We start from the raw sequence: 14,583 nt of genomic DNA on the forward strand, positions 1-14,583 counted from the left end.
CTCTGAAGGTCCCTTCCAACCTTAGCTCTTCTGGGAAACTGTAGTGAAGACAGTAAGATTACAGCATCACTGTTTTAACTGAAACAGTGTTTCAGAAAAATATTATTGGCTTGTTTAACTGAGAAAATGGGAAGAGAATCATAATCTTGAGGATGAATTTATACCTTAAGTAATCTTCCTTTCCCGTACATAGTGGTAAGTTGAATTCTAAAGAGTTATTTCGAGAGAACAAGCTTCACAGTATTATATATGCAGACTAGAGTTGATTCATTAATATTCTATATTAGCAGTGTGAAAAGCAGAGCTGCCTTCTATGAGCTGTTTTTCCTGCCTCTTTTATGATTCTTCACATGATTCTCCAACTCTTCCTGGGAGATACTGAAGTAGAAACATTGTCCTCTTTTGGCAACAGTGTGTGAACTCTGGAAAGTGAATTGTATTCCTGGCTGTAGGTTGCTGGAAAGGACAGGATTAAGGTTCCCATCAGCCTTTTCTTAGAGATAAATATTCTTTTCATCTCGATATTTTTTTAATTTTAAAAGGGAAAAGATTATGTACCATTTTAATTGCTTAATGTGGAATTTCTAAGCTGCTTTTGCACAGAAATGCCTTATGTGATATAAAACATGCAGACTGTTAAGCAGAAAGTTGACAAAAAATTTTAAAAGAAAAGGATAACTAAGCTCAGAAAAATGTACTGAGGGCTTCTGCTGACAAAGCTTGGGAGGAGGGTGCTTGGCACAGAACTAAGTGTTTTTTAAATTATTGTGCAAAAATATTCTTCCTCATCCCCATAAATACTCTGCACTTCCTGGTTTGCAAAGGCTTTCCAAAATGCTGTACTGAGACACTGAGACCATAAGTTGTGTGGGACTTCTCGTGTATGGTAGCAGAATGATGTACTCTGGGTGTTTTTTAACAAGTTGAGAAATGCCAAAGAATTTAATTGGGCTGTAAGAGAAGCATTTTGTTAAGCTTGTTTTTAATAACCAGGGAGTAAAAATTGTATTTTTTTAGGTTGCATAAAAACAGCCTTAAATGCATTTCACTGGCAAACCTTTTATGGTATTCAGTTTCTAATAAATTCAGTTTATGTTCTTGGTGATTTTCTCCATTAGTTCTGTCCTCCTCCTTTTCTCATTCGTACTTCTGTAGATTTCATGAATATTTGCTACCCGTGATCCATGTTGGGTGTTTGAGATGGTTAGTCCAGCTCTACTTGATGATCTGCTCTTGGGCACACTTTAACTTTGCCTTGGGGAGTTCTGCAGAGAGAGTTTTGATTCTTGTTGACTCACAGTTTTGTGTCTCTGCCGTAGGTGGAAGAAGTGAAAAAGCACCAGCACTGTTTAGCATTTAGCTCCTCTGGACCTCAAAGCCAGACCTACTACATTTGTTTTGATAACTTCACTGAATATCTGCGATGGCTGCGACAAGCATCAAAGGTGAGAATGCTGCTAACTCTGCTGTGAATGGGATGCTTGGAGAGTTTCCCCCTGTTCAGTTTCTCCATGCAACAATACTGTTCCACTTCTGGGTTGATTGTATGGAAATACCCAGATTGAGAGCTCGTGGTAACAGGCAGTAGGGAGGTGAATTTTTCTGCATTTACACCAACACCTCCTTCTGCTGAGGTTGTGTAAGCAAAGTGCTGTACTGAACTTCTTCCATTTTCTTATCAGCTGAATGGATCTACTGAGATTATTATAACAACAAGGATGACAAATACAACTTCCAACATTTCAGTTAAAAAGCTTTTTTTCAGTGTTATTAAAACCTAAAGTAATGTCAGGGTTTTTAAAATTCATTCTTTACATAGAACCTAAATATTAAATTGCTAGAATAAAGGATTTTTTTTCCTGCTTTGAAGTGTTGCTGAACCTCTCTCTGGTTTAGTAACTATTTGATTTTTGGGTTATTTGTAATAAGCAAATAATTTTGTGTCAGTGAAAAAAGGTTACTAACGAAAACCTTTGTAAAGTAAATTTTATACTGGGCTTAGAACACAATTAATTATAGGAATTTAGGGCATGCATTATTTTGGTTAACTCTTCAGTTCCACTTTCTGTTGTTGAAAGGTATTTTTGCAGTTATCTGTTTTATCTCTTAATCCCTGCCACTTTTTTTGCTAAAGCTCTATATATCTTGAACCATTATATTTTTCATACTTACTACAACTGAAGTTTTTTTACTGTGCTGTCAGCATGCTCTGTTTGGTTTTGTAGTTGGCCCTAAACTGTTCATTAGTTTTGTACTTGATAGGACTTATGCTCTTTACTATGTAAAAGCATCTTAGTTTTATGTAGCAGTACTCGGAGACACTCATGTAGCACTAGATTTGTTTTGTCTTTAGATTGCAATAATGTATTATCCAGGCAATTGTCAATGATGCAGCCTAGATTGTGGGCTTTTTAAAAGGTTTGACTGGATGTCAGACTTTCTTCAAACAGTAAATAATGCACCTTCTAGCACATGCATAATTTAAAATGTCTTTTAGGGGGTTTTTTTCTAGGAAGTTTTAAAATTATTTTTAAAGAAGCTGTTCTGGCATATCTGCTTAGGTCTGTTAAGCCTCAAGGTAAAAATCCCCAAGGCATGTTTTATGAGATGGTGAGGCACGGTCTGTCAGGTTTTTGAGTCCTTGTCGCTTTGGGGCTGTCTTTAGGACACTAGTGTCCTTTCATCTCTAGAGGGTTTGACATCAGATAAATGAAAGGCAAATCTAATGAGTGAGGAAAACAGTGGAAAACAATGAACTTCAGAGCTAGAGATAAATGGCCAGAAAGCCCCTCTGAATTACTGGCAGCGTAAGCTTGTTCTGTGCCATGCTGTGCTTCTCTCTTTCTCTCTGGTTCACCCAAATGACTAACAGCATCGGGATGATAGCCAGCATGAGAACATATCCCCATGCACTCACGATAACCTCCCATTCTTATGTAAGTGTAGAAAGAAAATACATAGTTTCAAGTGTCTTTTCAGACTGTCAGAAGTGAAGAAACTCTCTTGCTGTTCTTTTAGTTGGTAAAAGATGCTTCGAGGAAAAATAAAGGCATTTTAAACCCCAACTCCCCAGCCCCCAAACCTGAAAATTGTCATTCTGCATTCATGTATTTTCAAACAGTACTTTGCCCCACTTCAAGTTGGTTTTTTTTGATGTTTGGGGTTCCTGTCCTGAGACTGAAAAACAGACAAGCATGATTGTATGCAAGGCAGTAGTGTGGGAAGTGCTGCACAGTAACATTGTTTCTGAAGAACAGAAACAGGGAAACTAGTAATGCTGCAAAAGTAACTCAGATTTCCTCCAGCTGGTGCTGTTTGTGTCAAAGTGCTCTTAAGTGCTTAATAAAACACCTGATTTGCATGTATAAAGAAATAACAAAAGTTGAATCTTCAACTCTGTAGTTCAGGCAAACTAACATTCTTGTACTGGGAAAAACCCCCAGCATTTATATGAGGTATTCTGCCTCAGGTGTTTGGGAACTAATCAAGTTCAAACTGCTGAAACAATCATGCTAACCAAGAAAATACTGTGTAAATCACTGTGTTTCTAAAAGCAAGCAAATTTAGGAAGGGAGGTATTATGGCTCTGAAACTTAGCCTCTAGTTGCTCACTATGGGTTAGGTCACACGGTGCCTGCAGGTTCTTCCCTAATAGTGGTGTTGTATATAGTTCTTGCACTTTTGTGAGTTGTTATGAATAATATTTAAGACTGTATTTTAAATATAGGTGTTGTTTAATGACATTTGTTCTGAAAGTGACATTTGTGTTAACTTCTATTCAGTGATAGTTCTTCAGAGTAGTTCTTCTCCTTTGTGTTCCTGATATGTGCTGCTGAAAGCTGAGGCTTCTGATTCTTACTTAGTGTAATGAAAGCTTTAATTATAAATTTTAATGCAGAAGGAAATCCCTGGTAAAATATTTCATTAAAATTGCGCAATTCAGTTTTTAACTATGAAAAAAAATTAATGTCTGTCTTCTGTATACTTCAGAAGAGCTAGAAGATGATGTTATTTTAACTTTTAAATAACAAGCTCAATCTTGAAAGGAGGCTTGCAGAGAATGCTTGCTCTGCAGTCTTTCTCCCCTCAGAATATTGGCAATGTTGACTTTTTAGTGTTGTTTCAGAATGGGACAAATCCTAATGCATCACTCCTGCAATAAATATGTGTATGCTAGAAAAGATTTGAATTTGTGTTTGTGCAGACTAGGGTTTAATTTAATTAAAAATAAGCATTGCTCCTGTATAATCAGATTCATTCTAACAATGGAATCTATCATAGCCAAGACTGCTCTGGTGCTCTGCCTCTGTAAATTTTTGGAAGGTGTTAGGATTGGTTTTCCTATATGGATGTGTCCTGAGGTGAACAGAACTTCTGTTTTCAGGACAGACTAGAATTATTGCACAAATACTGACCTAAATATCGAACTTGGTGACATACTTATTCCAAATAGGCCACTTTTAGATACACTGATTTAGCCTCAAACAGAATATTTTTAAAAGCTGGAGATCTGTCTTGTTCGTTAATATTGATAGTTCTATACCACAGTGCATTTCTTTCCTTTTACTTTCCAAAAACTGGAGGGCTAATTAAGGAAGCTTAAAAGGAAAACAACAGCAACAGATTTGGTCCTTTGTGATCTAATGCATTCTCTCTCTTGCCAAATGTTGAAAAATAGGCTTATGCAACTGGGAAGGGGGAGCAGAGGGGAAAGAAGGGAACATCTTCACAGCTTTAAAGAATTTTGTCTGCATAAAGTTGTCATGATGGTTCTGGAACTGGCACAATTACTTGCACAGCAAATCTGCCACTGTTTGCTACTTGAATGTCAAATGCAGAAGGACAGGGCAAAGAACGTGTGTTGAACAGTGAGGAGGACGTGATGAGGGGGTTCCTCATTTGCCACTTCCAAAAGCTAAAAAGCTACACCCTTAATGTACAAGAGAGAGAGGTGTTACTCATACAGTGTTAGGGATGGGTGGGACTTGCTGTTGTGAGGCTTTTATTTGGGATGTGGTCTGCTGTTGGATGCTTCTAACAGCTAAACCTAACCATTTTACAACATGTGAAATTTCTGCTGTGACCATTACACAGTTCATGACATGGATGGTTTGGTTGGAGTATAAAAGGATTAGCAGTCCTCTATGTTCCAAAGCATGCAGTTAAAATGGATGTCAAGGTCTGCCTTGGAAATTCAGTATTGCAGAGCTTATGCCAGGATGCATTACAGAATTTTATCTTCTTGGAAATAGTGTGCCCCACTGGGCATGCTGGGATGAGGTTATGTGACCCCACAGAACCTCTCCCTCCCCTCCTGGCTGTGGGAGAGCAGAAGTGAGTGTGTCAACAGCTTCATGTGATAATTATTTCCTGCTTTAGTGCTTGGTTCAGTGGGGCAGGTAAAGAGGCGATGAGGGATAAGGGCTGTGAACAGTGCGTGTCTGTGTAGGTAGGGAGAGATGTACAGGCACAGAGCCTTGTGTGTCTGCACACCATTGACCAGAGCTGGACAGCTGTGGCTGGCAATAAGTTGTCATGTGGGGCTTAGATGCCTACACACAAAAGAGTTCTGCCGTTGAAAATACAAGGAATGTACAAAAATAGGATTTAAAACCTACAACATTTAAGAGTTTTCCCTTGTGTGCTTTTATATTTTCCTTTCCCTGTTTCAGTCATCTCTGTGTAAATGTCTGTCATGGAAGTATGTGGTGTTCCAAACAACCGTAGCCTGTGAAAAAGGAGAGATGATGTCAGTGTACATTATGTTTAAAACATGGTAAAAATAGCAAGAATAGCAAATTCAGCTGAGAAGGGCGTGCTGCCATGTTGGCCTTATTCCTTTTATGCCAGTGCAGAATGCTCTCTTCATACATTTACTTGCACTGTGAAGCTAGCAGAAAATAAGAACAGATTAGAATTTGGCTTATACTATACAAGGAAGTAATGCAGGAGCCTCTACAGTTGTAGTGTCCGTCTTTCCTCAACTTGTGTAGAGATTTGCCTGAAGCAGCAGTGCAAAATTATTCGTTTTGCTTTTTTGCTTTTTTTTCCTCTAAAGTTACCTAGTTCTGACCATCACCTCAGTCTTCTAATTATTTTTTTGGTACGAATTTGACAATTGTGTACAGAGACTGTTGTAAAAAGAGGAGTATGAGCCCTGTAAAGCTGATCTGTAACTCTAGTGATACTTACTTCTGATGAGGAGAAAAGGCTTGAGTTCTGACCACATGCTTGGTGCTACAAACCACATTTATACATATAAATTCTACAGAATTTAGAAAATAATTCCTGACCTTGACTGCAGTTCTGCAAAAGTATTTCCAAAATAGGAGACCAAGATGATTAGCTTTTGGATGTGTTTTACGGAAACTGTGCTGAGGAAATGCAGTAAGCAACAATTGAGCATTACTGCTAAAGATGTACCTGCTTTTCAACTGTGCTTTATCCACCTTTGAGACAGGAATAGATCACCAACTGTGGGACTGCTTTTTCCTCCAGCACAGAAGATTTTGCTCATTAATTAAAGTGATGGGAATTAAGGTATATCCACTTGTGCATATAGCTTCATCTTTATTTGAGATACTCTCAGATGTTAGTGCTTGTCTTTCTCCTGTCATCCATAGTCAACCAGAAAAAGTTGTGTGGGAAACTTCCATGCCAGCTTCATTGTGGAGCAGAGAGCTTTTAATTCAAAATACAGCTTCAAGTCTGTAAAGAAGGCTTGAAGCCACTAGTCTCATTGTTAAGTTAGCCCTACAATGTGTTTGCCTTGGCTTACCCTCTAGGTGTTTGATCTACTTCATATGTATTTCTGGATACTGTAATGAGCTGTCTTCACCGAGTTCATCACTGTAGTGATTTTTATTACCAAACTTCAGTTGTTTCTGGAGGCATTAGGGACAGGCTTTTCTGATGCTTACTGGTCAAAATGGGCTCAGAATACCTTCTTGCAGTGCTTTGATCACAGAACAGCACCAGTGGTGAGTGTAGGGAAAATCATATGCAAGGATAAAGTAGTTTATTTTAAGTTATTTGGGACGTTACTTGTTACAGTGCTGTCAACTTTTATGTCTCTGGATGCACTGTCTCCTCTCCAAGTCTTATTAAGCTCCCTAACCAATGGGCAACCTTCTTCTGGAGGAATACTGTGTAGACTTTCAATACAATTTGAATTTCTAGATTAGCATTTCTGCTTTTATCTTTTGCTCTTGGTTGTCACCTGTGGTCATTTTACAGTGAATTGTGTACAACAGACTACTTGTGTTGCAGTTAGGAGTTTCTGACATTTCCTTTTAGCCTTACAGTCTTAGTCTATGTTTGAATGTACCTTTGTGATTTGGAGCTGCCTGGTTTTGTGTGTTTTGGGAGCAGGTTGGAGGTCAGGAACCTGCTGGTTGGTCACTGTGAAGGTGACCATGAAGTAGTTGGTTTGTTTCTTATGCCAGTTGAGCTTGGAGGCTGAAAAATGAGTCTTTAATATGACCTAAAAATTAGTTTAGTATACTGCCAGCATCAGTGGGCATCTTTTGAGAATAGCCTTTAAACAAAGCTTGTTTTCTTTGTGAATAACAGTTTGTGTTTCTTCACACTTGAGACTAAGCAGCACCATTAGCTTCTTGGAAAAGTTGGTTCAACATCTAGTCAAGGAAAAAGAACCCAGGAAGATTTTCTTGTTTTTTAGTCTGTCTTTTTTTGAGCTGATCCTTACTTACAGGAAATATGATGACTCTAAGTTCAGTACAAGGAAACCATTTTTTCCCCTAATACCATAAAATGACAATGTTGAGATAATGCTTTAACTAAAAATAGATCCCTAAAAATAAACCCACAGCTTCCTTTTGGTGGTGATTACAAATACTCAAACATAAACAAACCTCTGGTTTCCATGCGGAACTTGACTTCCTTTTCTCTGTGTGTGTGAAGTCTTCAGTATTTGGGACCTTTGCTCTGAAGTAATATCTGGTCATTCTTGCTGTTGATGGCTTCTTATCTCAAGTGTGAAAGCAGAAGATTGGGCAAAGCAAACTTGAAGCCAGTTTTCTTGCTCTTTTGATGATAACACTTGAAAGTTTTCCTCCTCCTCTTTCCCTGCAAAGCCTATTCTTTTGTGTCTTTTGTTATATGAGGTTAGTTGACATTTTGGAAATTAACTTCTGGGTGTGTTTCAGTGTAGTCAGTCTCTCTTAATGGTTCAGGAGGGAAGTCTGATATTTTGTCTCAGCTGATTAATTTTGCATGTCTAAACAGTTCAGCTGATTTTAAAGTGTAATGGTGACTGCAAGCTCTTCATTTGTATTTTAGAGAAATTACAGTTTCACTGTTGTTTTTTTTTTCTTTTGCTGGAATTTAGAGAGTCTGTGGTTCTTGTTTTGGGCTTGCTGCCTTCAGTTAATAATGGTTATTGAAGTATTGAAGCCAAGAGTGAGAACAGAAAACTAGGTATCGCCCACGCATCTGGAATAGCATTCAAGTACTGGCTTTTGAAGCCTCTAAATCAGGTTCTGGTATTATTGAAGCTGAATTTGTGTAGCTCTTGCATAATTACAGGAAAGCATCACCGGAAAGCTCAGTAAGGTGTTGTATATGTTATCTTTTTAGGTGTGTTCAATCCAGAAGGATCCCAAAGTGTTTCCAGTAATCTCTGGAAGTGAAAGAGTAGAAACAAGTGTGAGAATCAATGTAATGTTGCTCTTAACAAAGCTCAGGGGAACCAAGTGTCCGCAGTGAGCACGTGCCGTAAGACAGGAGGGGATTGCAGGGACTGACATATTGCACAGTATTTTGGTGTGTGTAGGGTGTGATAATGGAGCTGGTCTTGAACCTGAATGACTGTAACACTGAAAGCCTTTCCAAGTAAAGTCTAGCAGCAAGGAAGAAAGGAGAGGAATTACTTTAGCAAAACCTAATAAGGGTCATTTACTCTCCTTAGGCCTCTTCTGTAGTCAGTGGAGAAGGATTAAAGTCTCCAAAAAGAAGAGGGAATGAGTGCTGGAGACCAGTTTTTGGCCACATGCCAGTAGAGCTATATCCTTATTTGTATTACAAAACACTTGGGTCAGAAGGCCTTTCTGAGTTAGAGTGGAATAATGGCATGAAAAGCGTGCATCTCAGTGTCGAATTTTCCATATGATACAGCTGTGTCAAAGAACCTAGATCAGCAATTGAGGACCTAGCATAATCTCTTGCTTAACACAAATGACAAAAACCCCTACCACCCTCTCCATGTGGGACTGGGGAGGCTCACACAAGTGAACTTTCAGTGTAAATCTTACTGGCAAGAGTCTGAAATCTACAGTATATCATAGAATGGGTTGAGTTGGAAGAAGCCTTAAAGATTATATAGTAACAAAATTCCCACCATCGGCAGGGACACCTTCGAGTAGACCGAGTTGCTCAGAGTCCCATACAATTGGACTTTGAACGTTTCCAGGGACGGGGCATCTGCAGCATCTCTGAGCAACCTTGGATCATCTTTGTGACCTTCCTCTGGACATGCTTTAAAAAGTTCAGGTCTTTATTGTGTTAGAGACCTTAGACCTGGATGTGGTACTCCAAGTTTGGTCTCACAAGGGCAGAGTAGAAGGGGCGGAGTCATCTCCCTTGCCCTCCTGGCCACATCCCTTTTCACACAGCCCAGCCTGTAGTTGGACTCCCTGTCTGTGAGTGCACATTGTTGGCTCATGTCTGCCTTTTCATCAACCAGAACCTCAAGTTCCCCTCCACAGGGCTGCTCTCAGTGATGACTTCTACCAGTCCGTACTTATATCTGTGGTCACCTCCTGACCCTCATGCAGCTCCTGGATGACTGTAACACTGAAAGCCTTTCCAAGTAAAGTCTAGCAGCAAGGAAGAAAGGAGAGGAGACCTGAAGTTCCTAAACTTCGTGAGCTCTTGCAGAACCACGTTTCAAGTTTGTCCAGGTCCTTCTGGATGGCTTATCTTCCTTCTGTTGAGTTATCTGTAAGCTTGCTCAGGGTGCACTTGATCTCACTATCTTGTTGATAAAGACGTTGGAGAGCACCAGTCACAAGACCTGTGATCCTGAGGGCCGCTATCTTCCACCTGACAGAGAGCCATTAACCACAACTTTGGCTGCATGCATCCACCAATTCTTTACCTGCTAATTAGTCCACCCTTCAAATCCATGTCTTCATGGTTTGGAGATAAGGGTGTTGTGTGGGACTGTGTTGAAGGCCTTAGAGAGGTCCAGATGGATGACACTGGTTGGTCTTCCCTTGCTGACTGCTGCAGTCGCTCTGTCATAAGAAGGCCACCAGACTGGCCAGGCATGATTTGCACTTAGTGTTTTGTATGTGCTTTAGTAGTGCTTCCATGAGGATCTGCTGCGTGATTTTCCCATGCTGAAATGAAAAAATGCTGAAAGGAAGTCCTTGCTGGAGGGCTATTCATTGCAAAGTCTGCATGCTTGGCAGTACAGCAGCTTGTTTTTTTTTGTAAAAAAATCTAGCAGGAATAGTAAGAAGAAAAGGGCTTTTTCTTAATTTTTATGAGACTGTCACCTCTTTGGCAGTATTTACAAATGAATTATTTTCAGTCAAGCTGTTCTAAGGATCTTAATATTCCTTTCTCCACCAAATGGAAATTCACATGTCTAAATGATAAGTAGCTTAATGCAACAGCTAATTACTGTCACTTAATTCTAAGATACATCGTAAGCCTTGTCCTTGCAGGGATCTCGGTGTGAGCATCCCAGTGTGACTGCCACCAAGGTACAGAGTTGATATCATTCCCTGGGTAATATTGATACCAGTACATTTTCTCTAGAAGAAGACTACTTTTCCTCCAGGAGGTACAAAAGTACTCATATTGTGGTAGTGACTTCAGATACTACCCAGCATTTCCAAATGACAGATGATGAATGTCACCTTATTTGTCAAATTCTTGCTCTCAAGATCTTTATGCTAAGATTGGGTCACCAGCTTTCACATCTATGAATTTTTTTCTCTTCTCCTATCATGAAAAGTAAGGGAGCCCAACTTCTGGCTAATCCCCTTTGCATTTCCCCCTCCCCACACACGTTTGCTAATGCTGTTTTCAGTTGTTAGAGGTTTGCACTAGGGCCAAAAGTAGAAGTGACCTGTTTGTATGGAGATAGAGAGCAGAGAAGTGACAAGTTTAAATTATTTTTGTTCCCCTGAGTCTTGCTGGTATGAGGTGTTTGTACCAGAGGCTTTTGACTGCTTCACCTACAGAGGAGGAGAGATGGGGCAAGAGTGCCCTGTGGGTGCTGCCACACTGGCATGCACTTCTGCCCTGCTCTTAATAGGGAATTACTGCGCTGACCTGTGGCAGTGCCTGTTGGGTTTGTGAATCTGAGTGACAGGCTTTCAAAAAAACCCTTTGCTGGGTTTTATATTTTCTGTGTGAGGCCCTTAGCTCGAGTTGGCATGTATCTAACATTTAAAGGAAAACAAAAAGGAGATGCCAGAAAAGCCAGTACCCTTTTACCCTTGGGCTGCACCCATTTTAACAGTTGTCATTTAAAAATGAAAATACATGGCTTTAAAGAAAAAGCAAATATTTTCCCCCCCCCTCCCCTTCATTAAGTTTTCTGGCATTAGATTGTTTACCAGGAGTAAACAATCTAATGGAGGAGGAGTTCCTCAGCTCTTGGCTGTGGCTGAGGACACCAATGTGCTTCCTGGCTGTGGACTTCAGCTCAGTGGAGGGAGCCTCTGCTGAGCAGGGCTGTTGATGTTTCAATAGAAAGGAGGATTAGGATTTGAAGCAAGGTAAGTTCTGAAGTGAGGAGAACCTGTTTGCTCAAAGTTAGTTTAGGTATTTCAAGGCAATGTATCACTGTTTAGTTAAGGCTTATGCAGGCCTTGGTGGGATGTGATGATTATCAAACTGTTTAAAAACAAATCCTAAAGGAGAAAAATTAAACTGCCTTTGTATTGCATGTCTACAGCAGGTATAATTTAACACTGTCAACTCAGTTCAAACAGACTGGGAATTTGGCTGCCTTTACAGTGTGGGCTGTTTTGCTATTTTGTCTTCTGTTGAAGTCCTAAGTAGTAATTTCTTATCTGAGTGGAACTATAGGTAATGGGAGGAGGGTAAACAGGAAAAAGACATAATTACATTGGTTTAAATTCACACCACAGGTCACACCAAAAGATGTCCTTGTGTAAACAAGACTTGTGTTTGTCCTTACAGCTGGGTTCAGCTGTGGCCATTGCTGACATCCATTGTCAGCAACAGATCATTTTTGTAGTATAGCCAAGGCTTTAAAACAAAGACCATAATCAGTCTTGTTGCATAGCTCAGTGACAGAGGTGTCATTATACTGATGGACAAAGCAAAGTGGTTTTTCAGCCCTGTGTAGCAAAAAGCAACAAGAATATGGGTTGATGCAAGTGTTTTTCTGTACTTTTGTTGCCAGCTGATAAAGATTTACAGTGAACCCATACTGTGTTTTCAGAGGTCTTGGAGTACTGTTACCTTTTAAAAAAATAATAAAGAAAGAAAAAAATAAAATCAAAACACTTTGGCAAATCTCTTTTATTTGTAGTGTTACCTAGAATCTAGGCATCTGAGGTACTGCTGGCTTTTTGGAATAGTTGTTTTTATTTGTAGGTGTATTGTGGCACAAGTAACATGTGTAAAAGTGAGTTTTCATATTAGGGAGACTCCTGTTTCTTTGGCATGTATGCAACTCTCAGGTGGAGAGGAACAGAAGGCATACTGCCCAAGGGAGGGAGAGCACTCTGCAACAGCATTTTTTATGGTGGTATTTGTAGAATAAATCTGCATTTTGTTGCTGCTGTCGGAAAATTAAAAGCACAATTACAGGTTTTTGGTGTTTACAGTGGAAAGACCTAGGGCTTTTTGTGGTACATGTGCTACATTGTGTATCACTTCTTCAAAACTACAGTTACTTTGCCATATTCATCTGAAGACTGAAAAAAATGTAACAGTGTAGGCCTAGGATGCATAACTGAGGTTGCAAAAGAAACTGGAAAAAAAGTCTTCCCTTGGACTTTCTGGTTTGATGTGCAAAGTTCAGTGTGGCCTTATCCTATTACTACTCTTCTGGTATTACAGTGAGGGACATTGCAATGAAATGACAGACAGCAAAGTATTTAAAAATCATATCCAGGGAATGGAGAAAGTAGCATATTTAATATTATTTTTTTATATTTTTTGATGATTAAATATCCCAACTGAAAAACAGACTTGAATTCAAAGAAGAGTGAGATGTTGCTTTGTGTTTGAGCTGCATGGGTGTCAAATGCTGCACGTCTTGCAGAGACAAGCATTGACTCTGCAGCTCCTGCTGTAGCTCCTGTCATTGAGAGCTTGTGATGTGCCAGCTTCCGAGAAGGTCATTGCCCCAGCCATTTCCTCAGTGTTATTGGGGCTGGAAATGCAGCAGTGGTTTCGTGTGACACAAGTGTGAGGGGTCTGTGCAGTTTGGGATATGATGAGAACATTTGAGAGGGACTGGTTTGGGCCATGGTGTCTTCTGCCTGTGGAGTTTTGAATTGTGCTGCTTGTGGTTTTATTTTTAGATATTTACATGTAGGATATCAAACAGCTATACTTAAGAGTTTTCCACAAGAAAAACACCAAACAAACCATAACAAGCACGTAATGCAGGTTCCCTGTGTATCCAGAAAGCCTTTCCCTCTAGCAGTGCTACCACACCAACTCTCTTCACATTTTTTGGAGGTGCATGGATGTGTTGAACACAGTCCAGATAACTTGTTAGAATATTTATTTACAGTGGAATTTTTTGATTTTGTTTTCTTCCAGTGGAAGCATGACTTTCTGCAGATAATGTCCTTTTCTCTAGATGCTTTTTATTCTTTGAGTGTGAAGGATATTCTACTCAGCATTTTCTCACATTTTATCAGCTTATCTCTGCGGTGATTCTTCACAGTGAGTCAAGGAAACCCAGTGCTTTGTTAAAGAACTGCATAATCTTTTAGGAAAAAAATCTTTGCTTTTAATAAACAATAGCAAACTCAAGCATGTGCAGTCTTACTATGTTCAAGAAGATTGTAGACAATTGCAAGGTTGATTGATTTCAGAACAACATGATTTCAGAATTTTGATATTCAGCTTCAAAATAACTGGTGAAAACTTCTAGTCAATGAAAGAAAATATTAAAATTATGTTTTCCCTTGTTACTCTTTTAATCTTGTTGTTCTGTTCTGTAGGAATTTGTTATAGAAAAGTATTGAGCAATGGAAAGAAAAGTGTTATCCCTGCCTGTGAGAATAACTATGTGTGTTTATATGAGCCTTCCTTGTAACAATTTGTGAGTTAATTCTTAGAGTACTGTTTGGTAACAGAAAGACTTTGATAAAATTACAGTTGATTCCAGAACTAAGACCTTTTAAAATAATGTTTTTATCTTTTACAGTTATCACTCTGGTAGAAGCATCATTCAATATTTGTCAATTGCATGAAAATATTAATTAAATGCTTTGTATAATAAAGTGTTCCCTTTAAAAAAAAGTTAAACAAAAAATAACCAGTACATACAACCTGTAAAAATACAATTACTTTTAACTAGATTTATTTCTCATGGTTTGACAGTTTTAAGAAAGGATT

At 39.1% G+C, this 14,583-nt stretch overlaps 1 protein-coding gene across 1 annotated transcript in view; it reads left to right on the forward strand.

Annotated features, from left to right (window-relative positions):
* The window catches only part of PHLPP1 (PH domain and leucine rich repeat protein phosphatase 1), a 136,164-nt gene that overhangs the window by 73,805 nt on the left and 47,776 nt on the right, over positions 1 to 14,583 (forward strand). Inside the window, 1 exon segment of the mRNA XM_039721747.1 lies at positions 1,320 to 1,445. Coding sequence (XP_039577681.1) covers positions 1,320 to 1,445 — 126 coding nt within the window.

The sequence above is a fragment of the Passer montanus genome, unplaced genomic scaffold, assembly GCF_014805655.1.
Source record: "Passer montanus isolate IOZ18808 unplaced genomic scaffold, ASM1480565v1 scaffold107, whole genome shotgun sequence".
Taxonomy (NCBI): Eukaryota; Metazoa; Chordata; class Aves; order Passeriformes; family Passeridae; genus Passer; species Passer montanus.